Source organism: Myotis lucifugus, unplaced genomic scaffold (assembly GCF_000147115.1).
Source record: "Myotis lucifugus unplaced genomic scaffold, Myoluc2.0 scaffold_91, whole genome shotgun sequence".
NCBI lineage: Eukaryota > Metazoa > Chordata > Mammalia > Chiroptera > Vespertilionidae > Myotis > Myotis lucifugus.
The window spans coordinates 3,334,780-3,362,288 of record NW_005871139.1 but is presented as its reverse complement, the minus strand read 5'-3'; the positions used below and the strand labels follow the sequence as shown (position 1 = coordinate 3,362,288).

The following is a 27,509-nucleotide window of genomic DNA, read 5'->3' as shown; positions in this document are numbered from 1 at the left end:
TGGGACGCCACCTCTCTCTGGCGAGCGCCTCAACGTCACGTGACTAGCACAGGGCCTGACAGAATAGGGTCTGACACAGAATAGTTTCTCTAAAACCTATGGTCGAACCAACCAGTGCATACCGGTCCTGGGAAACTATCAAAGACTCCTATTCTTCGAGCGAATTCGGTAACCTAGTCCGCGCGCGGCCCCGCCCACCCCACTGTCGGGCCGCCCCGCCCAGCGTCGCCCCACCTCGCCCCGCCCGGTCTCGCCCCTCAGCCTATCCCGCCCCAAGTCTCGCATCTCCCTTTAATCGCTCCCCTCAACCGGGTAACCTCTCTGGTGCCTATAATCCCTGATGTTTCCCTGTTGGGAAAGCCTTTGATTTCACCTGTAAGCAAAACTGTGACCTCCGCAGCCATGGCCACGCCCCCTTCACGCCTGTGCTCTGGGAGAACCGGAAGAGATTGTAAAGTTCCTGGTTCGTAGACCCGGAAGTGGACGTACCTCACGGAAACTGGCTTTGGCCCTGCGGCTGCTGCCGTCGCGGCGGAGAAATTGTTGGAGCTGGCAGCCTAGGAATGGTGAGACCTCGCGGTTCTCCTCTGAGGGTTGTGAGCGGAGTTGGGGGGGCGTCAAATAGAATGTCACAGAGTGCCTCTAGGGACGACCCCCCCTCTGCCCCCGGTTTAGGGCCCCGCCCCGGTAGCGCCCCGGTAATCTGCGCATGCGTGGGCCGGGCCAGCGTCTAGTCCGAGACGTTACGCATGCGTAAAGGTGGCTTACTGAAGGTGGGGTGAGAATTGGCCCGGTGTTTGCCCCCCGCTTCCCCGCCACCAGTCCGTGGGGCTTAAACCGAGAACGCGAGAGCATCGGGGTTCTCTCGGTGTTGCTTTTGAGTTTCAACACCACTGCTATCCCGAGCTCCTGAAACTGACCTGGACCAACCCCCACCTTGCTGTGCACTCGAGGGAGAATGAACCGAGGGAGGGGAGGGGGCGCAGACCCTGCCTCGGTTGGGCGTGGGATCGGGGCCCTCCGCCCTCTCCCCAGGTGGCAAGATTCCCAGCCGTGTTCCGTGGGGCGAGCTCACCTGGGGGCGGGGCCGCAAGAACAGCCTGGGCAGGAGGAGCGGGACCCGCAGGCGGCGCGCCCCCTCGAGTTCCCAGCACCCGAGTTCGGCCGAGTTTAGGAGCCTCTCCGCCCCCCGGGTGGCGGTTGATATTCAGGCAGTTTCCAAACTGTATTTTTTAGTTTCCCCGAGATACCACCCACCAAATCTTCAGCTAAATATGCAAATGGGGGGGAGAAAAGAGATGGACTGGTTGGAATTCTATCCTTTTCCCTTCTTTGGCCCAGGAGGGAAAGGGGTGGTGCCGTTGAGCTGAGTGGCCAGCTGTTGAAAGTGAGCCAAGAATCCCTTGTTTCCTGCTAGTTTATATCAAGGCCATTAACCTAGGGGCTGTGAGTAGAATTAGTGGGGTCCGTGAACACCCTAAATAGTATGTGTTTGTACATTTTTCTGGAATCCATAGCTTTTGTTAATTTTTATTTTATTGATTTTTTACAGAGAGGAAGGGAGAGGGATAGAGAGTTAGAAACATCGATGAGAGAGAAACATCAATCAGCTGCCTCCTGCACAACCCCCTCCTGGGAATGTGCCCGCAACCAAGGTACATGCCCCTGACCGGAATCGAACCTGGGACCTTTCAGTCCACAGGCCGACGCTCTATCCACTGAGCCAAACCAGTCAGGGCTGGAATCCATAGCTTTTATCATGTTCTCAAAGATGTCAGTGGCTTCCAAAAGGCTACTGATTTATCAGGGTCATATTGGCGAAATAGAGACTTTTGTCTTTCTTCTCCTTGTGTCTTCCCTAGCTCATGGGACCTGGGGGGCCTGTTGCAGTATAAGGAGGTGAGGCTGGCCAGTTGGAATCCTGAGCCTCATGGAGCCTCATTTCTCCTTTGCAGAATCTCCTCGCAGCCTCTAAGCTCACCTGGTCAGAATCCTTGGATGAGCCTGTGGGACCCTTCCTCCTAGCCCTGCGGTTTGGAACCGGTGGCTTTGGGACTGTAAGAGGATGGACAAAGGTAGTATGAGGCCGGGCCAGCTCCCCAAATGTTTGGGCACCAAGCATCTGCTGAGTCCACCCCGTGCCTGGCACATGTGTCTTTCCGTCCTGGCTGGGCATTGCCACCTCCCCCTGGGCCAGCACCACCCACATACCTCTCGGCAGAGGCCACAATTGACCAACTTGCTGTTGAGCTGCTGCTCTTTGGCATGGCTGCATTTTGATGGCAGAGGGAGCAGTTATGCCCAGAGCCCGGTGTGTCGTCATCAACCAGTCTGACCTGAGCACCAGGTGCTGCACGACATGACATGTGGCACTGGGAAAACTGCCCAGCGTGGAAGGTCTGGGCCAGGTCTGAGCCCAGATGGGATCTGGATGGCCAAGGAATTCCCACCTTAAAACCTCAAGTGTCAAGGAAGCAGGGGAGGGCTGAGAGGGCTGGCAGAGGAAGGGGAGGGCTGAGAAGACCTATGAGCAGAGGCTCAGGGCTCTGCTAGGAACTTAGGAGGTCTGAGTTCATTACTTCTCTTTTTCTAGATTCTCAGGGGCTGCTAGATTCATCCCTGATGGCATCAGGCACTGCCAGCCGCTCAGAGGATGAAGAGTCACTGGCAGGGCAGAAGCGAGCCTCCTCACAGGCCTTGGGCACCATCCCTAAACGGAGAAGCTCCTCCAGGTAGTAAGGATTCAGATGGCCAGGGACTGACCAGGGGCATTAGGCAACTGCATGCCTTCATCCCTGTTGGGAATGACTACCTGAGACCCTTAGAGGCCCCATTGGCAGAACCTCGTGCTTTTCCTGTCCCTACTAAATCCCTGACAGAGGGCAAGGGAGGGAGATCTCAGGTCTTTGACATGAAGTCTTGGTGGTACAGTACTCTTTTGTCTCAGAGGGGTGGGGCACAGCAGTGTCATGCCCCATCCACTGAGCTGGAGCAGTCAGCACCCTGCTGGGAACCTGCTCTGTTCTGGAGGCATGATGTAAGTGGTTGTTGGGGAGGGGGCAGGATTACTCACTGGGTAGGATTCTCCACAGGTTTATCAAGAGGAAGAAGTTTGATGATGAGCTGGTGGAGAGCAGCCTGGCCAAGTCCTCCACGCGGGCGAAGGGGGCCAGTGGGGTGGAACCAGGGCGCTGTTCTGGAAGTGAACCCTCCTCTAGTGAGAAGAAGAAGGTGAGGAATGGGAAGATGTGGCAAGGAGGTGGGAGGGGAAAGGTGGGGTCCAGGGCCACAGTTTATCAGCTGGCAAGAGTTTCCCCATAACCTGTCTGTGGCAAGAGTTCTTCAGAGGATGCTGAGAGGACCAGACTACCTCAGATGCCTCCCTCCTGGGAACCTATCTCTTCCTACTCCCTCTTTCTTGTTCTACATCTCCACGCTCCCCCACCCCCCCACCCTTCAATGCATCCTGTATCACATTCTGTGTGGGAGGCATGGAGCATGCATCTATTCTGGGAGCAGACAGCCTGTTCCCAGCATTGCTGGGTGCAAAAATAATCCCCAGGTGGCATTGCTCTGGCCCCAGACACTGTACCAGTAAGAGTGTTTTCCTGGTATCCTCTCTACCCACCCTCCACTCTGGGGTTGGGGGTGCCACCAGCAAAGAGAAGACCCCATATGGTCAAGGACTATGTACAAGTGCTCTGGTGGGAACGGGTATTAGAAAACTAGCTCCCTGCCTGTGCTGCTTATTGTTGAGTGGGGCTGGGGCTGTCACTTGAAGACCAGCTGCCCTGATGCTGGCTTTGAGCTCACTGTGTTCTTGTCCTCTGCCCAGGTGTCCAAGGCCCCCAGCACTCCTGTGCCGCCCAGCCCAGCCCCCACTCCTGGAATCACCAAGCGAGTAAAAAAGAGCAAACAGCCACTTCAGGTGACGAAGGATCTGGGCCGCTGGAAGCCTGCTGATGACCTCCTGCTCATCAATGCTGTGTTGCAGGTAGTGCTTCCCACCAGTTTTCCTGGCACTCTTTCTCCCCCAGCCTCCAGTTGTCCCCCAACTAGCCCAGTAGTGCCCTGCGGGTGGCAAGGGAAGGGTTTCTTTCCAGTGGTAAGGCTGAAGCAAACCCCTCTGGGGCCTTGCAGACCAATGACCTGACATCCGTCCACCTGGGTGTGAAGTTCAGCTGCCGCTTCACCCTTCGGGAAGTCCAGGAGCGCTGGTACGCCCTGCTCTACGATCCTGTCATCTCCAAGTGAGTGGGGCTGGCTCCAGCAGTGGAGAAGTACTGGGGATACCAGAATTTGGCCCCTGGAACAAGAGAATTGTATAAGGGCCCAAAGAGGGGGTCCGGGGGGCAGGGCTGCTGGGCCCTTGCATCCTCAGGCTTTAGAGGGAAGCTTCTTCCTGCTGCCAACCCTGCTAGTTCTGGCTTGATATCAGGAGCAAGGGGATCTAGAAGTCAAGGAAATAGACTAGGAGAAAACACCCACATGAGTGAGGGGAGCCCTGGTTCCACCACTGTGTGCATTGTGGTTTGAGGCAAGTCACCTCCCAACCTTTTCACACCGATCACCCACAATTCCTTCTAATTTTAGCACCCTGAGTTCCAAATAAACTTGTGCACACATGCACCACACACTCTTCCTCCTCAGTTACTTCATTTAATGTCATCCAAATTTGTTTGGATGCTTAACACCTGTCTTCTACTCCATAGCCGCTGGCACTGCTTAAGCTTTAGCCATGGCCCTGATATACCAGGAAACAGGCAGGGCTCAGTGTGAGAAAGAGGAAGTGCTGGGCAGTGGCTAATGGGTGGCAGCTTTGGCCAAGGACAAAGGTCTTGGTGAGAGAGCCTCAGCTGGATTTAGGATCTTCCTCGGGACTGGCCCCAAGCGGGCTGTGTCTTTGAATCTCTTCGCTGGGTTGAACACAGGGACTTGGTTTCTTGAGTTGCCTGTTCGTACTTTGGACAAACCCATGAGACCATGCTAAGCCTTGGGCTCTTCCTACTGAGGGCCTGGCCTCTTGTCCTGCATCTCAAAGACCTGCAGGCTTTGGGGGAAATAGGAACTTTAGATTGCTTAACACCCTCCCTTCAACACTGTCCTGACCTGTCTCCTCCCTGCCTAGGTTGGCCTGCCAGGCCATGAGGCAGCTGCACCCAGAGGCCATTGCCGCCATCCAGAGCAAGGCCCTGTTCAGCAAGGCTGAGGAACAGCTGCTCAGCAAAGTGGGATCGGTAAGGATGAGGGCTAGTAAGGTTGATGAAGGGGCTGGGCAGGGTGGGAACTGGACTAACTAGATCAGCGGTCATCAACCTTTCGGACCTCAAGGACCACCAGTGGTCCGCAGACCACCAGTTGGTGACCGCTGAACTAGAAAACTGATGTGGGGAGACCTCACTGCTGGAGACATGCTTGTGCAGATCCACACACCCTTGTACTCAGGAAGAGGCGGGCCCGGCTCCCTGGACAGCCATAGCTTCTTCTGGCTCCTGGTGGGAATGGCTTGGGGGTGGGCAAGGGTGGGGTGGAAAGGCAGGAGTGAGAAAACCTAGGTGCCTAGAGAGAGCATGCTTCTTGCCCTTCAGACCAGCCAGCCCACCTTGGAGACCTTCCAGGACCTGCTGCACAGACACCCTGATGCCTTCTACCTGGCCCGTACTGCCAAGGCTCTGCAGGCCCACTGGCAGCTCATGAAGCAGTATTACTTGCTGGAGGACCAGACAGGTAACTGGCCCCATGAACTGGCAGAGTGGGTTTGCGTGTGTGAGTATTCTGAGCACAGTTGCCTTCACGTGCCCTGTAGTTCCTCAGTGGCTCCCAGTGTCTGGTTCACCTCTCTTTGCAGCAAAAGCCACTTCCTTCTAGAGGGAGGGACAGTAGCTGGAACGGTCTTCAGCTTCATGGCAAGGGTAATTTCAGCCAAAATTGCTTGGAATCCTGGGCAAAATGTCTAGATGGCTATTTGTCTATCATTTCTGGGTTTTGTTTGTTTGGGTTTTGGGCATTTTATAATTACATAGAGGCCCGGTGCATGAAATTCATGCACTTTGGGGGGTCCCTCAGCCTTGCCTGTGCCCTCTTGAAGTCCGGGAGCCCTCAAGGGATGTCCGACTAACGGAGCTTAAGCCCACTCCATGGGAGCGGGCCTAAGCTGGCAGTCAGACATCCTTAGCGCTGCCATGGAGGTGGGAGAGGCTCCCACCACCGCCACTGCACTCGCCAGCTGTGAGCCCAGCTTCTGGCTGAGCAGTGCTCCCCCTGTAGGAGGCGAACTGACCACCCGGGGCAGCTCCTGCATTGAGTGTCTGCCCCCTGGTGGTCAGTGCGTGTCATAGTGACCGGTCATTCTGCCGTTGGGCCGAAACTGGCTCGACTGGTCGACTGCCCCTTGGTGGTCAGTGCTCATCATAGCAAGCAGTTGAGCGGCCTTAGCATATCATTAGCGTATTATGCTTTGATTGGTTGCCCAGCCAACCAGATGACAGGACACTTAGCATATTAGGCTTTTATTATATAGGATAAATAATACGTTAATATAGTCTTCATGAATAACATTCAGGTATGAGCAAAATGTGAACATCCCCCTCACTGCTCACCCTTCCCCATTTCCCATCCAAGAGATGATGCCCTTCCCTCTCTTCACCTTTCACTCACTGCCTCTCCTCCCACCAACAGTCAGTGCTGCCAGGCTGCCTTCGGGCCATTCAGAACCCCCACTGGGACTTTACATCCGGTCCTTTTGTCCTTCTTCCCCAAGGGCCAGAATGCTCCCTGCTCCGTCTCTTCCCTCAGCAGTAAAACTCTCACTCCTAGTGACAGATCAGGAAAGCAGTCTGATTAAACTGCAGGAAACGCTTCGGTTGGATTTGAGATTCAGCGTCAGACTTGCATAATGCAGCACTCGCAGCTCTTCCTAACGTTACTGCCCGTTGCCTTCTACATTGTTGTGAAAAGGAAACTTTGGTCATGCCCTTCGCTTTATCATCTGGGCCTGCAGCTCTGGCTATTTAAAGACATTCCTACAAGAGGATTTTAGGAAATCTTGTCAGGGGGAGGCCCATCGTTCTTTCCTAAGGATCTCTGAATTTAGTGCCCAGCAGGCAGCCCACTTTATTCCTGCAGCATCCAAATCTGCTTCCTCCCGCCCAAATATCACTGAATTCCCAGAGAGAATGGATACTGGATAAAGTTATTTTTGCTATTATAGCTAGCTCCTTTGTCACTATTTTGAAAGTTATTTTGTGTAAACTTATTTGCTAACTTAAAGATTTAATTTTTCTCTCCAAGGGTTCTTATGTGGGTATTTGATTTCTCTTTGCTATTTAGAGCTAGGAGTCCTTAGGAACAGGGAATGTACACTGCTTAGTTGTTAAGTCAATTGAATATTAGGTTGGTGGGACTTCCGGCAGCTGTGGTGGGGGAGGGACTTGGTGGCAGTGACCACCCCAACCCATCTCCCCACACAGTCTGACCCTAGGAGGCCGGTGTGGTGGTGGAGGGAACGTTTGGCAGGGAGTGAGGACACCCAGTGTTGTCAAACTCCTCAACCGGCAGTTTCACAGCCACTAGCTAGTGGGAGCTGCTACTGAACACACACTTGCAATTGTGGGAAGAGCCAGCCTTAAGGCAGCAGTTCTCAGATTTTGGAGGCCCAGGTCCCTTTCACATTTTGACTAGAAAAAAAACTGAGAAACTTTCATGAAACAATATTTATCCTGAACATATCTAATGGGCTCTGATATTATCCTATTTCCATCTCATTTTTGGAAAAAATGAAACTAATTTCACGACTCATTAACACGGTATGACTCACAGTTTGAAAAACACTGGTTAGGGTCGGGTAACTCCTTCTAGCACATCCTTTCTAAATGGGCTAGTGCCTCAGCCCCTCGCTGAGGGCGGCAGAAAATGTTCAGGAGCATGTGATGCTTTGGTTTTTGGGTTTGGAATCAGGAAAGCAGAGCTTGAATCTTGGTTCTGTCCTAAACTAGAGTCTCATAGATGAACCTTCCCTCCTGTGTCCATTTCCTCATCTGTAAAATGGAACTAAGAGCAGTGCCTTCTCTACTTAGTTCAAGGCTGTGTGAGAGCCCTTCACACACCAAAAAGCCCACACGAAAGGTCAGACTTAATTCCCTTCCCTTTGCAGAAGCGCCTCTGCCCTCCATTAACCCCAGGCATGCTTTGTGCCAGATTAGCAAGCAGCCTAATCTGACGTGCACTCCTTACCTGTGTTGGATTAACTTTGTTCATTTCAGCAGGAAGTTGACCCCACAGGCTCAGTCTTTACAGTGTGTCCCCTCAGTTCAGTGGTCTGCTCAGCAGCTGGAGGCTGAGTAGTAGCATTGGTGCTGACCCTCCCTCCGTCCTTTGTTCAGTGCAGCCGCTGCCCAAGGGGGACCAGGTGCTGAACTTCTCGGATGCAGAGGACCTGATTGATGACAGTAAGCTCAAGTGAGTGGCTGGGCCCACAGGCAGGGTGGTCCCCCTGGGGCAGAGTGCTCAGGTACCTGGCCCTACCGCTCCTGCTGCAGAGAACAGAGCCCAGCCCAGGTGCAGCCTCAAGCTCCAGTTGTAGCGATTGGCACCTGGTCTCTCTGCTCAACCCTCACACTCCCACAGCACCGTACACCTCCAGGCTCCCCAGGAAGAAGGCTAGGCCGAGACCAGAGAAGCAGCCTCCTGGGCCGCTGGGCTAACTGGCTGAGGGAGGTCCTAATGGGCCGAGGAGTACCTGATGGTGAGGGCAGGTGAGCTGGAAGTGGAACCTCATTCATTCTTCTCTTCTCACCTCCCAGGGACATGCGAGATGAGGTCCTGGAACATGGTGAGTGTGCTCTGGTGGGGACAGTAAGGGGGTGGAAGCTCCTGCCTGAACACAGCGGACCAGTACCAGGTGCTAGTGACTTTGGTGTGTCCCTCCTTACCACCCCAACTCACCCCAGAGCTGACAGTGGCTGACCGGCGCCAGAAGCGAGAGATTCGTCAGCTGGAACAGGAATTGCATAAGTGGCAGGTGCTCGTAGATAGCATCACAGGTGAGGAGGCCAGGGGACCAGGATTGCCTGGCTAGGTGCATCTTCCTTTCCCTCAGTGCCCTGGCTCCCTGCCTTCTGCCCTGTAGCCCTAAAGGGTGGGCTCTCCCCCACGAGCTGCTCCTCCCCCAGGCATGAGCTCTCCGGACTTCGACAACCAGACGCTGGCAGTGCTACGGGGCCGTATGGTGCGGTACCTGATGCGCTCGAGAGAGGTAAGGCAGGCCCAGCTCCATCCCATTCCCGTTTCCCACTCCTGTTTCCCTTCCCCATCAGTCTTCCCCTCATGTCCTTTCTGTGTCTGGTCCCTCATTTCTCATCTTTCCCTGGCCTGTGTGGACCCATCCCCCAATCCTCAGCTGCTAGCCCTCACCTGCTCCATTTCCCCAGATCACCCTGGGGAGGGCAACCAAGGATAACCAGATTGACGTGGACCTGTCTCTGGAGGGTCCAGCTTGGAAGATCTCCCGGAAGCAAGGTACCAACAGGAAGCAGTGAGGATGTCTCTCCTGGTTTCTCACTGCCCTCTGCAGCCTTGGGGCTTGGTCTCTGTGGAAACTCTCATGGATGAGCTGGCCTTTCAGGATCTCTAATTTGGGAGTCCTGGGTGCCTTCTAGCCCACCCCCAAGAATCAGAGAGGGTACATGGGGGCTTTGGGCTCTTTTCTGGTCTTCCCCCACCACACCATCCTCTTTTTCTTCTCTGTTCCATAGGTGTCATCAAACTGAAAAACAACGGTGATTTCTTCATTGCCAATGAAGGTCGGCGGCCCATCTATATCGATGGACGGCCGGTGCTGTGTGGCTCCAAATGGCGCCTCAGCAATAACTCCGTGGTGGAGGTGAGCTGGGAAGGAGGTGGAGAGGCCACATTGAGACCTGCCTGGGGTGTGGTGAGCCAGTATGTGGGCCTGGCTTCCAGTCCCACCTCTGTCCTCAGCCCCCCTTCTCTCCTGCCTATAGATTGCCAGCCTGCGATTCGTCTTCCTCATCAACCAGGACCTCATTGCCCTTATCCGGGCTGAGGCTGCCAAGATCACCCCACAGTGAGGCGTGGTGGCACGACCCATGGGCTTTCTGGCCTCAGTTTCGCCTGCCATTCCAGCTCCCTACCTAGAGCTGGGAACCCGGGCTCCTGGAAAAACCAGTGGGTAGCGAGAGACCCAACTGACAGCCCACTGATCTGAGCCTTTGCCGGGGTGGGGCAGGGGAGAGAGGGTACGGTACGGGGCTGGCCCTCAGGAACCCCTAGGGGCTGGGACTCTGCAGCTCCCTTAGAGCCAGAGCCCCTCCCCTTCTCTCAGCAGACCACCTTCCCCTCTCCCCAGACTCCTAATCCCTGTGTCTCCAGCTGATTAGCTTCAGACTTTTACTGTATTACTTTTCTTTTGTAAGTAAAAAGCACTGAGTTCCAAAGTAGTTTCTTTATTACCTTTTAATATAAAAAATATGGGACAGGTGAGTCAGGGGCACATGCAGGGGATGGCAGAACCCCTCCTTGGCCTCAGCCTCTGTCTCCCAGAAGGAGACAAGGAGGTCAGAGGAGCAGGCTGAGGGGGGACCCACAAGAAGGGGCCAGAGGACGACTAGCCTGGGGCCTGTCCCTGAGGCTCCAGCCCACCCTCCGTGAGGGCCCAGGGCCAGGCCTTCCTTGGCTCTCAGGCTTCTGCCCTGAGCCAGCAGGCAGCCCGGAGTCCCTGGGGGTGGCTGCTGCCCTTCCTCTATCCCGAGGTTGGGCAAAGCAGCAGATGGCAGCATGTCTGGCAACAATGAGTTCTGGTGCTGGCAGTCAGACCCCTGTGCCTTCTTCCTGGGTCCACTGGACCGTGCCAGGGCCATGGCAGCCAATAAGCACCATCTCCAGGCTGTGGGGTTCCCAGGACAAGGCCAGGCCCCCTGACCCTGGCGGGGGCTCTCCAGTGCTGGCAGCCTCGGCCTGGCTCACAGGATCCAGGGGCTCAGTCCTAGCCTCTTCCTCAGGAGGCGGCGAGCCGGGGGTGCTAGGCTCTGGGCAGAGTTCTCCTGAGCCCAGTGGCTCTGAGTCAGAGGTGGAGGTCCAAAAAGCTGTTGTTTGAGGCCAGGGGGAGCTCTGAGATGCTGGGGGACCCCAGGGCCAGGGTGCCATGAGGGGAGGGGCCCCCGGACGAGGGTGGGGCCAGGTCCCACTCAAGACAGAACCAGCTGGTGGCTGCAGACAGTAGGAAGATACCCCGGTGTCCACACACAGAGGCTGCAAGAGTCCAGAGGTGCTGGCTGGGCCTGGCCCCTCTCCTGACGCCTGAGGGCATGGGCCCTCCCTGTGGGGTGCCAGGAGGAGCTGCACTGCCTGGCGTAGGGACTGCAGTCCCTCCCGCATCTGCAGCACCTGCTCAGACAGCTCCATCACCTTCACGGAGGGAAGAGGGAAGGTCAGTGGAGTCAGGACCTACACAACAGCAGTCTCCCTGCCCTCCCTCCCCTTTCCCCTCACTCACAGCCTGCCGAAGCTTGTCCAGCGTGTCTGTGTTACTCGCCTCACTGGGTCCGAGGGGGAGGGTAAGCAGGCTGTTCTCTGTGGACCGTAGGAGGAGGTTACTAGCCAGGGTCCAGGCCTCTGCCCCAGTTAGTACAGAAAGGGCCCAAGTTAATGAATTCTGCCCAAACTGCCAGGGGACCTCGGACACCCTGCCCCCTGCCTTCTCCCCGGGAAGCTGCTTTCTGTGCCTGTCTCTTGTTCTGTCCTCCAGGGACATGGACGCTCCTGGGAGCTCATTACCTGGTCCACACCCAGGGCTGCATGGCTTGGCTGGGGGCCATTTTTAACTCTGCCTCAGCCCTCTACCCTGCCAGTGAGCCAGAAGATGTGCTAGGGATCTTAGCAACATTATCTTATTTAGTGTGCACACAACCATTTTACAGACCGGAAGCTGAGGCGAGAACCAAGGTCACACTGCTGCAGAGCTGACAGCAGCGCTCCAAACCCCGTTCCCAGCCACCCTCCAACACCAAGGTGCTGGTCTTAACCACCAAACTCGCTGCCCATACCCTGCAGTGGGGGAGGGGAGGAGGGCTTCTAGGCAACCTCTATCCTGTTGGTTTCTCAGAGGGTCACAGGGCAAAGGGAGTGCCCTGCCAACCTTCCCCCAAGCACCGGGTCCCAGTACCTGGTCCAGGGGAGGAGCTACTGCTACATTCTGGGACCGACTGCCCCATGCGGAAGGAGAATTTGGGTTGGTCGGAGCCACAGCCATCCTCAATGCCATCTACTACCCTGTGGACACAGGCACCAGGACAGTAAATCGACAGGTAGCCACTGCGGTGTTTCTTGGGACAAAATACCCCAGTGTCCTCATATAGAAGTTACAGGACCCTGGAGCCGGGACAGGGGGCTTGGGACCCCAAGAGAAAGGTAGTATGAGATGTCCCTTCTAGGAGATTGCAGTTTCACTGGGGATCCGAGATTGACATGAAATAGGAGAGTTCTGAGCTGAGTTCTGAATGGGAGGTATGGGAACTCCAGAGGCGGAGTCGGTTAGAGCGTGTACTTATATGAATGGGGGATGGGGGGCAGCTGGGAAACGGAGGAGTCAAGGAAAGTTACACAAGTCAATGGAGGAGGCTGGGAGGGTTAGGATGGGGGGGGGCACCCAGGGCAGGGGAGTGAGTGGCCGGGGCCCTGGTCCTATCAGCACTATCTCTGCCGAAGGGCAGTGGCCCAGCGCCTGCTCACCTGGGGCTCAGATCCGGGGGCACATTCCATGGCACGGGGGGCAGCTGCAGCCCCTCTAAGCTCCGAGGGTGTGCAGAGGGGCCAGCTTCAGTCCCTGCCCTACCTGGCCGCCCTCTGCCACCCAGACGGGACCGGGGTGCGGTTCGGCGCGGGGACAGCAGCTTGGCGGCGGAGGATGAGGAGGTGCAGCCTGGGGACAGCAGGGGGCTGGAGGGTTCATCAGCTGGGGCTGGTGAGGCCGCAGGGCCCTGCTCCCCATCTGTTTCCTTCTCCTCCAGTGTGGACATGAGGGTGTCGCCGCCACTCAGGGAGCTGGTGTCCGCCTGGGAACAGTGGGGGCCAGGAACTGGGCTTATCTTACGCTCCATTCACCTCCCCCACCCTGACCTCACCCTTCTGAGGAGGAAGCTCACTTGGGGGAGGGAAGGGCTGCTTTCCTGCTGTCACCATCAGCCACTAAGCCCCTCAAAATTCTAGCCAAGTGTGGCTTGGTCCCTTAGGCTAACTGAACTATCTAAGAGAACATAGTACTAAAAACTGGTTTGGAATTTGTGACGTAAGTCAGGAAAATTCAAATGCCCCTCTGAGCAGTTTTATTTCATGGTGAAGAAGTAGGACAGATGCAGGGCTTTCTTCAGAGGTGGCCTGGTGGCTGTGTGTAGCCGCTGCCCTGCCCTGTGACACCATCCTTCCTCTTTGGCCAACAGGCTCCTTTTCTGGTACCAGTGGGCTCGGCGGCCCTCCCCTAAGACCTCCCTCTGGAGGCCAGGCTGTCTCAGATGGGCCAGGAAAACGGCGCAGTGGCTGAGCATGGCTGGGCTCTAAAGGACAGAGTGTGGGTGTGAAGGGGCAGGGAGAGTATGACCCCTACTATGTGCGGGGGGTGTTCGTCCAGGCCATGTACTAACACAGCACCTCCAAAAACCCCAGCCTCTGCTCACCTCACCAGGCTCCCTGGCACCCCAGCCTCTTCCATGCACATACCCAGCAGCCTCACCTCCGTGGGGCCTCCGCCAGCACCCAGGTTGTAGCTGAGCTCCCCTCGGAGGCCCTGGCTGAAGCGTGGGGCAAACTCGGGGTACAGTGCCAGGCTTTCGTGCAGCCCAGCCAGCTGCAGACACTGCAGGACGCAGTACGTCAGCCCTTTCACGTCGGCATTGGCCTTGACCACCTGCTCACGCCGGGGCAGCTCACAGCCGATCAGATCTCCCTTCCCTGGGGAGAGGAAGCAGAGGTCAGTGAGCCCGCCCCCGGCCTCTGTGGAGGGAAGTCAAATGGAGCTGCTGAGCGTTCCTCATGGGCTGAGGGCTTTCCAGCTGCCCCCCTGTGGGGCCAGGACGGCACTGTGACCCAGGTGCTGCGGCACACGGGATCAAAGCCACTGCGGACACACATCCAAACTTTACCTGAGACCAGTGAGCAGTCACCAATTCCAGTGGCTCCCGGCCTGCCCGGGGGTCAGCATGCTCTGGGACAGTTAAAAGTCAGACTCCCAGGCCCCGTTCCTATCTACAGAATCAGAGTCTCTACGGGAGACGCTACGATCCGACGGTTTTCCGGCCTCACAGGTGATTCGGGGTAGCTTATCCGGGAACAGTGTGGAGCCGGCAGGTCAGTGCCCATGTGGCACAGTGGAAATGCCAGGCTCATGTCCTTCCAGCCCTGACGCCTGGTCTCTGCAATAGATCCGCATGGAACTGAGGCTGCGGTGCTTTCCTGATCTGACCAGCAGGTGTCAACGAAGGGTTTCCCACCACCTGCTGACGCTGCCACCTGGCTGACAGATTGTAAATCTGTATCCCAATCTCAGAAATGTTAAACGGAGGGGAAAAATGTATGTCTTAGAATCAATGAAATGCGGTGTCTCCGAACAGAAATGTGGTGAAGATTAAGTAAGTTAGTGGAGATAAAGTGCCTGAATAGGCCATCAATCAAAATTCCTTTCCTTTCCTCCCCTGCCCACAAGAGTCCCCTGTAGATCCTTCCAACAGGGATGGCGCGCCACCCGGGATTGGACAGAGCACCCACTGTCCTCACAAGCCAGCTCAACCCACAGCCAGTCAGTTCACAGATGAGAAAGCGTTTCCTTATCCTTCAGGAAGGTGGATCACTGCCACCCGCGCCGTGGACTGCCTCATGCTGCCAGCACAACGCTAAATGTTCATGGACTTTTGCTCAAACTTAAGACTAGAATGCATCACTGTTAAATCTTATTTTCTTGGTATCAGGCCATCCTTCTGGTTCCTTCTGAGAGCTGTTTGGATCTCAGTGTGATCATCTGATGAATGAGCTTTCTCTCCTCATGTGTGTCATCTGGAAATAGAATAAGTGTATATTTCTTGTCTTCATCCAGGAGGTGAGATAAAAATGAGAAACAGGACAGGAGCAAGGACAGAGTTTTGTGCCACTGGTCTCAGGGACCAGCGACCACCCTCCAGGCTGGCAGCTCAGCAGAGCCTCCCGCTCAAGCTCATCAAGATCCTCCTGACACCAGAGTCCAACCCACCTCTTTGGCTTGCCTTCTTCCTCCCCCGCAATGGAGTTTGCACATGCTTAGCTGTTAGTTCATACACAGAGGAAGGGGCTGGAGTTGACATTGCTAGATGCACGGTGAGCCTTAGCTGCCAGGAGCAGGCAGGAGGCGCTGGATGTTCAACTAAGGAAGCAGGTGGGAGGTGGGATGAAGGCAAAGCAGCGAACCAGGTCACGGGGAATCGCATTCTCTGGGCACCCACAGCGGCCAAGTCAACAGAGGAAATGGTTCATTTGGAACATATGGGCAGGGACAGGATGGGTCAAAGGTGAAGTAAGTCCCGGTGCTGGGGACATTCTGGAGGCAACGGCTCGGGGGAAGGCGGTGGTCATTCTTGAGGCTCCGTCTCAATTCTGAACGTGGCTATTCTGAGATCTGGTGCCTGGCATCAGTGAAGAGATGTTCTTGCAGGACTCATGCCAGCTCGCAGCCACACTGCTTCCTTGATGCAGGCTGAAGCCATCTGTTTAATAATCCACTTGACAATCTTGCTTTGGGGTGACCAGTCTGCAATGATCAAAATCTGTCTTTTCACCCTTGTGAATCTCTCCAGTTCCCCACAAGTTCTCAAGGACGGACAGACACATGTGAGCAGCCATTAACTCCGTCTGCTCAGAGTCCTGGCACAAACGGCATCTGGCCCAGAAGCCAAACTCATGAATGACACAAGGTGAAGGGTGAAGCAGCCTCTCGCCTCTCTCAGTTCCAAGACCTGTTTCCTGTCGGAACATCTTCCTCCTCGAGGGAGAGAGGATGGACACACAGTAGCTGCGGGCATCTGGTCATCCTGATTCTCCAGATTAGTACACACCAGCTGCTCCGGCATCACCTGTCCACACAGTGAGTCTACAAGTGCTTGGCTGCTTGAGGATTCAGCCGTGGTTAGGGTGCCACCTCCTTTCCATCCAGGCCTTTCCCGTGTGCAAGGCCCTCTGAGGTCACTGCTGGCAGCCTCTCACAGCCCAGGTGCCATGCAGCCCGTGTTTCCCGGATGCCCAGATGTGCTGCACGTCAGGGCATCCTGAAACAAAGCCCTTTCTTGGGTGCAGTCTCCACAGAGCAGAGCGCCTGGTAGCACAGTGTATGAAGCCTGAGGTCTAAAGTTGGGTAGACAAGTTCTAAGCCAGCCTGTCAGTTCATCAACATCTGGGAACCTTTGTCTCCTTCTATGTAAAATAGGAATAACACCACTTCCTCCCCCAGGGTTTTGAGGTTTGCTTGAGAGGAAGGTGCAAGCTGGCCCCGCTGTGAGACCCTGGTGTCAGCACTATTATGATGCTGATTCCATAACTGCAACTTCTTCTTCCTTGTCTAGGAGTGGATCCTTTCCTTTTCCCCTTTTCACCTCTTTCCTTTTCCAAGAAAGGAGTATACATGCTGCTTCTGAGCTCTGCTGTCATCCCTCAAGGCCCTGGGCTGGCTGTCATCTGCCCTGGGAGAGTAGCATCTCCTCCCTCCCCGGCCTAATGGTGGTGGGAGGCCCACAAAGATAATGTCCATTCCTCGCTTCCCCAGCCCTTCCTGAACACTCTCCAGCACTTAAATCCTCAGCGTTTGAATTTCTTCCTGTCAGAAAGTGCTGCTCACCCATGTCCCATCATATACGACAGACTGACTGGTCCTCCACTCACTCTGGCCTCTGACACCCTCTAAATCGGTTCCCCCTCCTTGTGTTGCCACCTTATGGTCACCAGGCCCACGCTGAGCTTTTCCCGGGGCTCCATGGCTGCTCCTGGCTCCATCCTGGCTGTCTCTCCAGGTGGTCTTGCCTGGGTCCCCTCTCTGGATTTTCTGCACACGGGGCCATCTGCCTCCCACAAGCCCTCCCCCCACCCTCACAAACCTAGGATGGCAAGCACGGTGCCACCCTTGAGCACCTCCATGGAGCCGGAGCAGACGAAGTAGAGGGCCTGGAGAGCGTCGCCTTGGTGGATGAGGTACTCGCCCGGCGTGCAGAAGGCGGGCCGCAGGGCCAGGGACAGCGCCCGCAGGCAGCCGCGGCTTGCCGCCTCAAACAGGGGCAGCTGCAGGACCTCCTTGTGCAGGTGCATGGCAATGTCTGCTCGAAGCTCATCAGGAAGGCTCTGCAGCAGCTGCAGGTGGGGAGCAGAGGGGAGGGATGGGGTGGCAGAAAGGGAGGCAGCCTCCAACCTGCCCCACAGGGACTGGTCATCGAGGGGCGCTCTGCCTCCCTCTCAGCCACTTTGTTCCCACCATGAGCAGCCCAGCTCTCCTCCTCCAGACCTAACAAGAGTGGAGAGGGGCCTCCAAACCTTCCTGGCTGCCCTCTGCCCCATGCTGCTGTCCCCCAGGAGAGAGCGGAGGCAGGGAGGCCAGAATTCTGCATTCCTGGCCTCCCGGCCCACTCCTGAGAATTTTAGACCAAGTGCACACCCCTTGAAGGAGCAAAGGCTAGAAGGGCCAGCCTGGAGGCCTGCGCACCTCTGTGGTGTCGATACCGTTGTTCACGGCCCAGGTCGTCTGGAAGTACTCGAGCATGCGCTGCTTGAGGGGCTTGGGGATGCGGTGGATGCGGATGTAGTCGCGCAGGTCGCGGGTGCGGCTGTGGTACAGAAAGCGGCGGGCGTACATGCGCTGGATGATGGCCGTCACGTTCCCAAACACCACCGCGTGCATCAGGGCTGGGGAGGGTGGCGAGAGGGGGTCACCTCCAGGACTGGCCTGGCCCAGCCTGACCGACACCAGGCTGCGCACGTCTGTCCTGCCCCCCCCCCCCCCCCCATCCTCCACAGGCTCCTGGGAAAGGCACGGGCTGTGCTGGGTGGATGGAGGCCTGCAGCCAAGTGGGCTCTCCCGGCCTTGGCCTCAAGGTCCTTGGGCCCCTAAAACAGAAGAACTTCTGGGAAGACCCGTGGGAACCTGGGAGAGGTGGAGAGGGAGGGGCCACCTGGGGCCAGAAGTCTGGGCGCGTCCCAGAGCGTGGCAGGCCTCACCCCCGATGAGCATGGTGCAGATGGAGAAGATCTTCTCCGTGTCCGTGTTGGCAGACACGTTGCCGAAGCCCACACTGGTGAGGCTGCTGAGTGCGAAGTAGAGGGAGGTGATGTAGGCACTGCGCAGGGACGGGCCGCCCAGGAGCTCCAGCCCCGTCCTGTTGGCCTCGCTGCTGCAGTTGTCGCTCTGGTCAGAACTGTTCGCTGCAGCTGGGCTCCGGCCCACCAGGTAGTAGGGGGTCTCCAGTCGGCGGGCCAGCTCCTGCAGCCAGCCTGGGAAGGGGGCAGGGGGCCCGAGTCAGCAGGACAGCACGCCAGGCTGTGGGTGCAGGTATGCCTGCTGGTAGCCCCGGGGTGGGGGACATGTGGATACAGATCTATGCCATGGTTTCCCTCCACCTTCCTCCTCTGCCGGCCCAGTGCTCTCCTCTCCATCCCCTCAGCCCTCAGCAAGACGAGCACACGAGGCTGAGGCTGAGGCTGAGGCTGCCGTCTCCCCAGCTGGAGTCTGTTGGTGCCGAGGACGGAGTCAGGAGCACTGTACCCTCTCCCCACAGCTGGCACTAACCCCAGACCACTGTTCCCAGGGCTGGATGGGTGAGGCCACCTCTGCCCTGTCCACTCATCTTTGAACTTGCCTCATCTCTCCACACAACCACACACACCACTCAACTTCACACACATGTTCTCAAGCACAGCGACATGGATATGCATATGAACACCACCAAGGCTATACACGTGCTCCCCACAGGCAGGAGGACAAGGGCACACACATGTGAGCACGTTCGCAGAGGCACAGCCACACCACTCACACAGAGAAGGCCAGTGAGCACTTGGGAGATAGACAAGGCTACACAGGTGCTTGCACACTGGTGCCCAGGTTGAGGAGGGGACACACTCGCACGGATACAAGCACATGGGTGAGGACACTCAAAGGCCACAGGCAGGCAGGCACCTGTGCACATGCAGAGGCCCTCAGCACACATGCAGACACAGACCAGCCTGGCGGGCTGGGTGGAGGCTAAAGATCATCCCAGTTTCCCCATCAACCCCATTCTCTGGGCTTCCCTTGGCAGGAGGTGGGAGCAGTGGGACCTACCTCTTCACATGCACCTGCCCCCTCCCACCTCAACACACCCTAGACCCCCTGCTCCACACTCTCCCCAACACCTTATACATCTTGCCCCCCCCCATGATCCCAACTCTCCCCCTCTCACCTACCCACCCATTCATTCATTTGGCCAGGAGCTGCGGGGACCCATAGGGGCTTCCTGCAGGGTAGGAGCTACATCTCAGAGTTACACAAGGCCCGAGTGCCACACGGCGGGGCTCAAACCACCATGCTATGGGCTACGGCTAGAAGGCTTCCTGGAAGAGGAGACATTTGTCCTTGGTCTCAGAGGATGGATAGAGTTTTGATACAAAGAAACTGAGGTGGGGGAGGTCATTCCTGGTCTAGGGAAAAGCATAAGCAAAATCTCAAGATGGAAACAAGTACAGGCAAGCCACTCGGCTTAGCTAGATGGGGGTTCACACTGGGCATCAAATTCCGGGCCAAGAAATTTGGGGGGTTGTGAGAAGGCCTGAGCCAAGGTGAGATTCCCCCTCCTGTTAATTGAGGTGTTCTGTGAGAATGCAGGGGAGCATGCAAAACTTTTCAGTCGTTAGTTGGGCCCTGAGGGTGAAGCCAGTGGCTAGGTGGGGGGGGGGGGGGGAGACAAGGGGAAAGAAGCAGGAGCACAGGGGAGGGTGGCAGAGGTGCCCCTCTTCACCTTGGCCTGGGCCTCCATATGGGGAGTCAGGCCAGCAGAGTCTGTTCCTGAGGCTGGTGACTTTTATACTGTGAATTGCCCTGAATGAGTCCCTCAGTACTTAGCACAGTCTTTTGAAAATCCAGCCCATCTCCACTGGGCTCATGGGAATCTGGGGCAGGAATCCTGTGTCCACACCACGGGCCGTGGACCAGGGGAACCATGGCCAGGAAGCCACAGGAAGGTGCCTCCTGCAGACAGAGCGGGGCCAGCAGGGCTGGACTTTGGGAGGTCTGGTGTGACTCCAGCCCAGGTTGGGGTAGTTTCCCTGGAGAAAGAAGGTGGAGGTGATGACCCGAAGAACTTGGAAACAACCCAGATGTGAACTAGTACCAGCCCCAAATAGGACAAAAGTACTCTGCAACTTAAGGTTCAAGGGTACAAGAATGGCCATGTCTATCTACAAAACCCGCCAGCCCCCCACATCACCAGGCTCTCGCTGGTGGACTCAGAGCCCTCTGGGAGCCAACAGTGTTACCAATGTCGGCTCCTTAGCCCCTGTGAAGTCGCCAGGACAAAAGAGCTACATGGACTAAAGCCCAGGGTGCCTGGGTCCCCTTTGGGGATGGAGGGGCGGACCCAGGAATTTGGTGTCTCAGCCCACTTTGGGGTCAGCGCTTTGTGTCCCCGTTATCCATCTCTTGGCCCTCTGACTCCATGTTCACTGAATGGCCGTCTGAACCCGGAGCAGCCTCCACACAGCCCCACTCTGGGAGGGGCAGGCGCCAAGGAGCTGACACTGCCTGGAGCACCTGTGTGCTCAGTGACTCCAGGGCTTGGGAAATGTCCAGGTGGGCCCTCTGGACCTCACGCGGGTCTCTCCGGGCTGGAGAAGGAGAGAGCATTTACAGAGCCTCCTCATCCCTGGGAACTGATCCGAGTAGGTTTCTAAGGCCAACCTGGCTCCCACCGAGGAGTGGACAGTCATGACAGGCTGTCAGAGCAGCTGATCTCTTACCACTGACTGGGAACTGGTGCGAAAGGCCAGCACTGGAGGTCACTGGAGGGCTGGAGGGCGGGGAGGAAGACTGGGGTGTTACATTTTGGAGCTGCAAGCACGGCGAGTTAGAAAAGGTTGGGACAGAATGGTTTGGCGTCAGAGAGAAAAAATGGAAGTTGAGATGTCCACGTAGTGACGCCAGGGGAACCGCAAGGGAGAACAAGGTGAGAGGGGAGCGATCTGAGGAAAGCTCGGGGCTGAGGGGCTGGAGTGGGAGGAGGCCAGCCCAGGGCCGAGGGGCAGAACATTTCGCAGGAGTGTGTTTGGCAGGGTCAGGTGCTACAGGGACTTCAAGAGGATGAGGGTTTGGCCCCAGAAGATCGCTGTGACCCGCTGGATGACATTTCGGGTGACGTTTTGGGATGAGAAGTAGAGCTGGAAGCTCTCCTAGCAGGAGTTAAGATGTGAGTGGGAGGTAAGCTGAGGGAGGAGTTGTGAAAGTGGAGGTGAAATGAAGGAGAGTGAAGACACTGGTGGGATGTGGAAAAAGACCGAGTTTAGGCTGGAGGAGGGCTGAGAAGCAGCCGAGAGAGATGCAGCCTGGAGGTGACAAGAGTGGGGAATAAGGCTTAGGAGCCGAGATGTTGGGGGATGAGCTTCAGAGAAGGTAGCAGGAAAGTGCCAGGCATCAGAGGAACCCTGGAGGACACTGGCTCCCCGCACAGCCTTCTCCAACTAGGCAGGGGCTTGAAGAATGTGATAAAAGTTTGGCCACAAGAAGGTCATTATGGGTGAATAAGATTCCTCCAGGCAGCCCACCAGGCTTTCTCCACAATGCCCAGCTGCTGGAGAACAGGCCTACTGTGAGGTGATGGCTCTGTCACACTCACACACATACCACCCCCACATTTTTCTCAAACACACGTCTACTTGCACACATGTTGCTGTGACGCACACATACAAGCACACACACACACTTCTACACATCTCTGACCGGCTCGCAAACATGCCCTGACAGAGACACATGCATTCACACTTCCCTGACCCACATACACTCGAGTAGACACACTCCTGGACACATATGTATGCACACTCGAATGCCCCCCTCCCACCCCAGCCTCTCGTACCTATCTCAGGCAGCTCAGACGCGCTGCTCTCAATCTCCTGCTGGCCAATATAGAACCAGACGCAGGCCACCCAGTGGGCGAGCAGGGCAAACACAGCCATGAGCAGGGTCAGCACCACAGCACTGTATTGCGAGTAGCGGTCCAGCCGCGGGAGCAGGCGCAGCAGGCGCAGCAGCCTCACAGTCTTCAGCAAGTGGGCCCCGAAGTACTGAGGTGGGGGGGGGGGGAGGTCACTCCTGGGCCAGCCCCCACTGTCCCACCCCAAAACCCACCCTGCCCCGCCACACTGACCACGTTGACCTTGAAGGCATGTAGCAGGTCAAAGGGCAGGGCTGCAATGACGTCCAGCAGGAACCAGGTGCTAACGTAGTGGAGGCAAATGGACTTGGGGGCAAACACCACCTGGCCCGACTTGGACACGAACGTGGTTCGGAAATTCAGCACGATGTCTGCGGAATGTCCGGGTGGGACTTGTTTCAGGGTGGGGAGGAGCCACGCTTTACTGGGCACCAGCTCAGTATTTGACACTATCCTGGGTCCTTGACCTGTAGTAACTCTGAAAGGTGAACATTGCTAGGCCTATTTGATGGAGAAAGAAACTGAGGCTTGGCGAGGCTCTGGCTGGCTCAGGGTCACATAACCCGTTAGTGGCAGAGACACATGTGGAACCTCGGTCTGATTTCAAAGCCCCACAGGAGGAGGGCCCGGGGCCCTGGAGCCATGCAGACTATCCCCATGAAAGCCCAAGGGGCACCTGGCACGGGGTTGGGTGGGAGGCACGGAGGGCACCTACCGAGAATGAAGAGGACCTCCACTGCCAGGTCACAGACGCTGGGGGGGCCGCGGGCGGCGCTGGACTCCCGGGCTGTGCTCACACACACGCTGTAGGGCACGGTGACAGCCACGTAGAGGGTGGCGAGCAGGATGAAGCCGTCCCAAGTGGCCCTCAGCGCCCCGCAGTGCAGCAGGATGAACGGCGACTTCCGAATGGCGGCTACCTTGTACTCAGGCAAGTTTGGCTTCTCCCCGAACACCTTCTGAGTGAGGCAGGGCGGGCCCAGGCAGGATGACAGGAAATGGGTACAGGCTGAGTTTGGATAGGGTCCAGGACAGGCATCCATCTTCTTTCCCTCCCTGCATTCTCAAAGTAACCTCTGACATAGGCATTCGAGGCCCCACATTATAGAGCAGAAGACTGAGGATTAGGGAGGTCAAGTGACTTAGCGAAGGTCACACAGCTGTTTAGGGGAGGAGCCAGGATTGAGCCAGAAAGCCCATCTGACCCCATCTGACCCCAGGGCCAAGACTCTTCTATATTTTCGATGGATCATGCATATGACAGTCCCTCCCTCAAAGTACTGGTGGGGCCTATGTGGTCTCCTGGACATTCTCAGTTGCCCCCTCCATTTCCTCAGCCTGTCCCTACCCTGGCCCAACCCCCAGACACACACCCTAGTGCTCAATCCACCTTATTGAGCTTGTGCTTGCCCTTGGGTTGCTTCTGCAGGTGCCCAGACAGGTGGTAGAGCACAGCCCGGCTCCGCCGCCGGTTGGCATTGAAGCCTTTGGCTCTTGCCCGGCCATATCGGCGCCGGCCACGACCTGCAAAAGAAGAGGGGCCCATGAGGATGATGGTGGAATGGTCTTGGGTGTAAGATACTAGGTGCTGGCCCGTGGACAGGTCTGGCTCATTGACTAGTCTGTTCAGAGTTGGAGGCTCTGGCATGCCTCACTTCCTAGAATCACTTGCACCCCCGGCAAAGGGCAATCCTACAGGTGCTGAGACACACAGTGCTTGAAGGAGGAGGTGTGCACCAAGGCAAGGCAGGAGAGGCTCTCCACAGGGAAAGGCCAGGGATCAGAGGGGAGAGGTGGTTCCTGGGGTGAGGGGAGTGCAGAGCAAGCAGAGGCCATGAGGCAGAGCTGCAGAAGCTCAGAGAAGGGCTCCAGGGTCCAGGCACAGGGACCACCAAGGACTTACCTTGTGGAGAGGCTGAGTCAGGGTTGGGGGTGGGGGACGAGGAATGGAGACTACCCAACACCCCCAAGTGGCAGAGAGGCCTTGGAGCAGGTTCGGGTGACAGCTCGGTGAGCTGTCTAAGGGCCTTCCCAGCCCTGGGAGGACTTACAGGAGGGCTTTGGCCAGGGCTCTCCAGTCAGACATGTGAGGAAAAGGCCCGGGGGCTGGGGGTTGTGCTCAGCCTCACTAATTGGTCAGAAAATGGCACTTTACAGGCACTAGTGGAGTTTGCTTTCAGTTTTTTACTAAGTTTGACTTCAAAACTCCAACCATACACCCTGGCTGGTGTTGCTAAGTTGGTAGAGCATTGCCCCATGCACCTAAAGGTCTCGGATTCAATTCCTGGTCAAGGGCACATACCTGGGTTACAGGGTTGATGCCTGGCCCTGGTTGGGGCACATGTGGGAGGCAACCAATCAATGTGTGTCTCTCACATCAATGTTTCTCTCTCTCCGTCTCTCTGCCTCTCTGTCTCCCCTCTCCCTCCTTTCCTCCCTTCCACTCTCTCTCTAAAAAAAGAAAAAAATCAATGGAAAAAATATCCTCAGGTGAGGATTAATAATAACAAAACTTCAAAATACTCCAACTGTATACCCACCAGTCTACTTGGAAACAGGCTTTCCATACCGGGCCATGTGGGGCGGAGAACAGCACAGGCCTCTCAGCCAGCAGATTGGGAGCCAACAAGTGTAAATGGGTGGGCATCCACAAGCTCAGGCCTGAGGTGACCACACCCCCAGCCACAGACGTTAAATCAATGGCCCCACAGGCACCTACCTGTCTCCTTCCATTTGTCAGGGCCCCCTCGGCTCTTGGTGTCACTGATGTCCTTGTGAGAGACCAGGAAGAGGGCCACCTCCCCTTTCTCATTCTTGATGGGTATCACATCCAGCAGACACCAGAATGGGAGCCCTGGGCACAAAGACAGACTCAGCCCCGCTCCCATTCTCCACCTGCCCAAGGTGACAGAGGCTCCGCTGACACCCATGGCGAGACATAGCAGGACCCTGGGAGGGCAGCAGCCGCCTGCTCCATCTAGGACAGGTTTTGATGGAACAGGGTGGTAGAAAGCAAGGGAGAGCAGGGATGACTGTCAGATCTGTCCTACTGACACTGGGACACTTTCCTGCTGGGGTGGGGAACCCAAGATGGGAAACCGAATGGAGGCTAAGGACGGGGTGAGGATGGAAGAGAGGACGGCCAGGGATGGGGTGGGTGGAGGAAGAGGAGGTGGGTATGTGGGAAGTTAGGATGAGATGGGGAGATGGAGAAGATGAGAATGGAAAGGAGGCACAAAGGATGGGGTGGGTGCCAGGCTGGGGGAAACTGAAGAGGTGCCAGGTGGCCCCTCACCACTCTTCCGGTAAAGGATCAGCTCTGCCTTAAACTCCTTGTGCTCATCCAGGGCCTTGCGGATTTGTTGGCGGACGAGCTCGCTGGTGTCTGGCCCATAGAGGAAGGAGCAGGCACAGCCCCGCTGCATGACTTCAGCTCGGGAGAAACCCGTGAGGTCACAGAAGCCATCAGAGCAGTAGACCACAGGGAAGAGCCCCGCCACCTGGGCATTGCCCAGCACGAAGTTACTGTCTGCAAGAGAGCATCTCTCAGAGGAAGCATGGGACAAAGAGGTCAGGGTCCACCACCCCTTCTTTCCATTACAGGTGGGCGTCATAAAACCCAGGAATCGCGCGCGCGTGTGTGTGTGTGTGTGTGTGTGTGTGTGTTGGGGGTGTGGACAGGGTCAGGCAGGAATGTTTATGAACAGGAATGAGTGTGTCACCCGTGTCAGTGCCCCACTCTTTGCAGTGTGTGTATGGGTGCATTTGAGAATCAGCACATATGAACATGAGGTTGGTGAATGCAGCCCTGTGTGGGCACTGTGCCCTCTGGAGTGTGTCCTGAGCAGCTTGGGGCAAGAGGTGGGTTTGGGGAGGCTGAAAGGAGGACCACATCACCAGCTGTAGGCCAGCCTCAGCCCCACCCTACCTCTGCTAGGCTCACTCACCAGCTAGGCATGCAATTTGGCTCTGTGGCTCCTCCCACTGGACTGAGAGACTGCCCAGGCTACCATCCATTCTGCCCTGTTTGAGCCCCAGCTGGGTGCCCTGGCTCAGGAATGAATGAATGTGACCGAGAATGAACGTGTAAGAATGGTAGCTGAATATGGAGTCTGGAGCCAGAAATGTACTGGGAAGTGGGGGGTGCTGAATCAGCAGGAGCCAAGCACACAGCAACGCAGATGGAGAAGCCTGGGGTGGGGGGGACGCTCACAGAAGGGCTCCCACCGGCTTTCTATCAGGAACAGGAGACCACGGAGGGCGCCAGGCAGGGAGCTGGGAAGCCCCGCTGGGGGCGAGCATGAGGGAGGAGGAGAGGGGAGGGGCTGCCATGATCTTCCCTGTGCTCAGACCTCAGGAACCCACAATCTAGACGCTCTGGTCGCCTTCTCCAAACCTCCCCAGGCTTGTTGGTAGCCTCCAAATCTACCTTTGGGGGCTAGTGGACTCCGTGGGTTTGGAGGTCAGGTGAGCTTGGCCAAGCGGTGCACTCCTGAGTCCCACCGACTCTAGCTCCGTTTGCGAACCTCGTGTCTAAACCTTGTTTTTGAGCCCCCGCCTCACCGGCTATCCCGCCAGTGTGAAAGCAGAAGGTAGTGGGTGGGAACGCGCCAGATCCAGCGACGGGATGGGCAAGACTGACTGGGTTGGGGTCGCGCCTCGGCAAACAGACGGCACCCCACGCCCCAAACCCGGAGGCTTCTAGCCGTTTTCCTGGCCTGGGTCAGAGTTGATTCTAAACCTTGGGGGCGGGAGAGGGTGAGGGGAATCGGCGTCTGGAAGGAGACGGAGGTCTCAGCTACCAGCTGGGGCAGGTGCCGGGCGGAGCGGGAAGGAGGGAGGGTGCGAGCAGGAGGGCGGCCAACCGAGATGCTGGGTGCGGGACCCGCGGAACCCCGGGCAGGGGACCGCTCGTTCAGGGGCCATCGGGGCGAGGGTAGGACTCACGCGTGCCGTCGAAGCGCGTGGCGATGGTGTCCAGAAAGGTGTTCTGCGGCGCCAGGAGTCCCCGCATGGCCGGCATCTTAGGCAGCCGTGGCCGCCCGCCCCATCCCTCCGGGGCGCGGGGACTCAGGGCCGGGGGAGGGCGCCCAGCTCGGCCGCCCCCCGCCGGGCCCCGCGCCCCTTAGCGCGGCTGTCGGGGGACAATGCCCACCCCAGACTCGCGGGCCCCGCCGGCCGCCCGCGCGCGAGGGGCCGTCCCTGCCGTCGGGGCCCGGGGCATGGCGCGCGGCCCCTCGCGCTCCGGCCGCCCACGAATCCCCGGCTCCAGACTACAGCGCCGGCTGCGCTCTCGGCACCTTCCGCTCGCAACGGCGG

General features: G+C 57.1%; 2 protein-coding genes across 10 annotated transcripts; one reads left to right on the top strand and one right to left on the bottom strand.

Annotated features, from left to right (window-relative positions):
• Nucleotides 1-379: 379 nt before the first annotated feature.
• MCRS1 (microspherule protein 1) lies at nt 380-10,454 on the top strand. 3 transcript variants are annotated; one of them, XM_006091534.3, is made up of 15 exons: nt 382-566; nt 1,956-2,075; nt 2,594-2,732; nt 3,093-3,231; nt 3,836-3,994; nt 4,141-4,250; nt 5,129-5,237; nt 5,589-5,727; nt 8,382-8,457; nt 8,802-8,830; nt 8,949-9,041; nt 9,171-9,253; nt 9,429-9,516; nt 9,753-9,880; nt 10,002-10,454. In XM_006091534.3, exons 2-15 carry the CDS (start codon nt 2,066-2,068, stop codon nt 10,086-10,088), a joined length of 1,389 nt encoding a protein of 462 aa, XP_006091596.1. In that variant the 5' UTR covers nt 382-566; nt 1,956-2,065; the 3' UTR covers nt 10,089-10,454. The 3 variants fall into 3 exon arrangements, with proteins under 3 accessions (XP_014313704.1, XP_006091596.1, XP_023612102.1); XM_023756334.1 differs by lacking the exon at nt 382-566 and adding an exon at nt 755-773; XM_014458218.2 differs by lacking the exon at nt 1,956-2,075 and having other exon boundaries at nt 380-566.
• On the bottom strand, nt 10,448-27,335 carry KCNH3 (potassium voltage-gated channel subfamily H member 3). Of its 7 annotated transcripts, none has more exons than XM_014458214.2 (15): nt 27,138-27,335; nt 25,486-25,719; nt 24,910-25,044; nt 23,581-23,714; nt 22,906-23,149; nt 22,404-22,561; nt 22,113-22,320; nt 18,235-18,507; nt 17,723-17,922; nt 17,124-17,373; nt 13,745-13,962; nt 12,748-13,070; nt 12,182-12,288; nt 11,513-11,631; nt 10,448-11,424 (listed from the first exon to the last, which is right to left on the bottom strand). In XM_014458214.2, exons 1-15 carry the CDS (start codon nt 27,211-27,213, stop codon nt 10,828-10,830), a joined length of 3,276 nt encoding a protein of 1,091 aa, XP_014313700.1. In that variant the 5' UTR covers nt 27,214-27,335; the 3' UTR covers nt 10,448-10,827. The 7 variants fall into 7 exon arrangements, with proteins under 7 accessions (XP_014313700.1, XP_006091586.1, XP_014313701.1 ...); XM_006091524.3 differs by having other exon boundaries at nt 11,513-11,589; XM_014458215.2 differs by having other exon boundaries at nt 22,906-23,146.
• Between the last annotated feature and the right edge of the window lie 174 nt (nt 27,336-27,509).

Bases quoted from the DNA above. Each gene is read 5' to 3' on its own strand.
- KCNH3 (XM_014458214.2), bottom strand. From the start codon at position 27,213: ATGCCGGCCATGCGGGGACTCCTGGCGCCGCAGAACACCTTTCTGGAC. The intron at 25,720-27,137 runs GTGAGTCCTACC...GCTCTCTTGCAG, and splicing joins CACGCGCTTCGACGGCACGC to ACAGTAACTTCGTGCTGGGC. The intron at 23,715-24,909 runs GTAGGTGCCTGT...CTTCTTTTGCAG, and splicing joins TGACAAATGGAAGGAGACAG to GTCGTGGCCGGCGCCGATAT.
- MCRS1 (XM_006091534.3), top strand. The intron at 5,238-5,588 runs GTAAGGATGAGG...CTTGCCCTTCAG, and splicing joins TGCTCAGCAAAGTGGGATCG to ACCAGCCAGCCCACCTTGGA. The intron at 9,042-9,170 runs GTGAGGAGGCCA...CTCCTCCCCCAG, and splicing joins GCTCGTAGATAGCATCACAG to GCATGAGCTCTCCGGACTTC.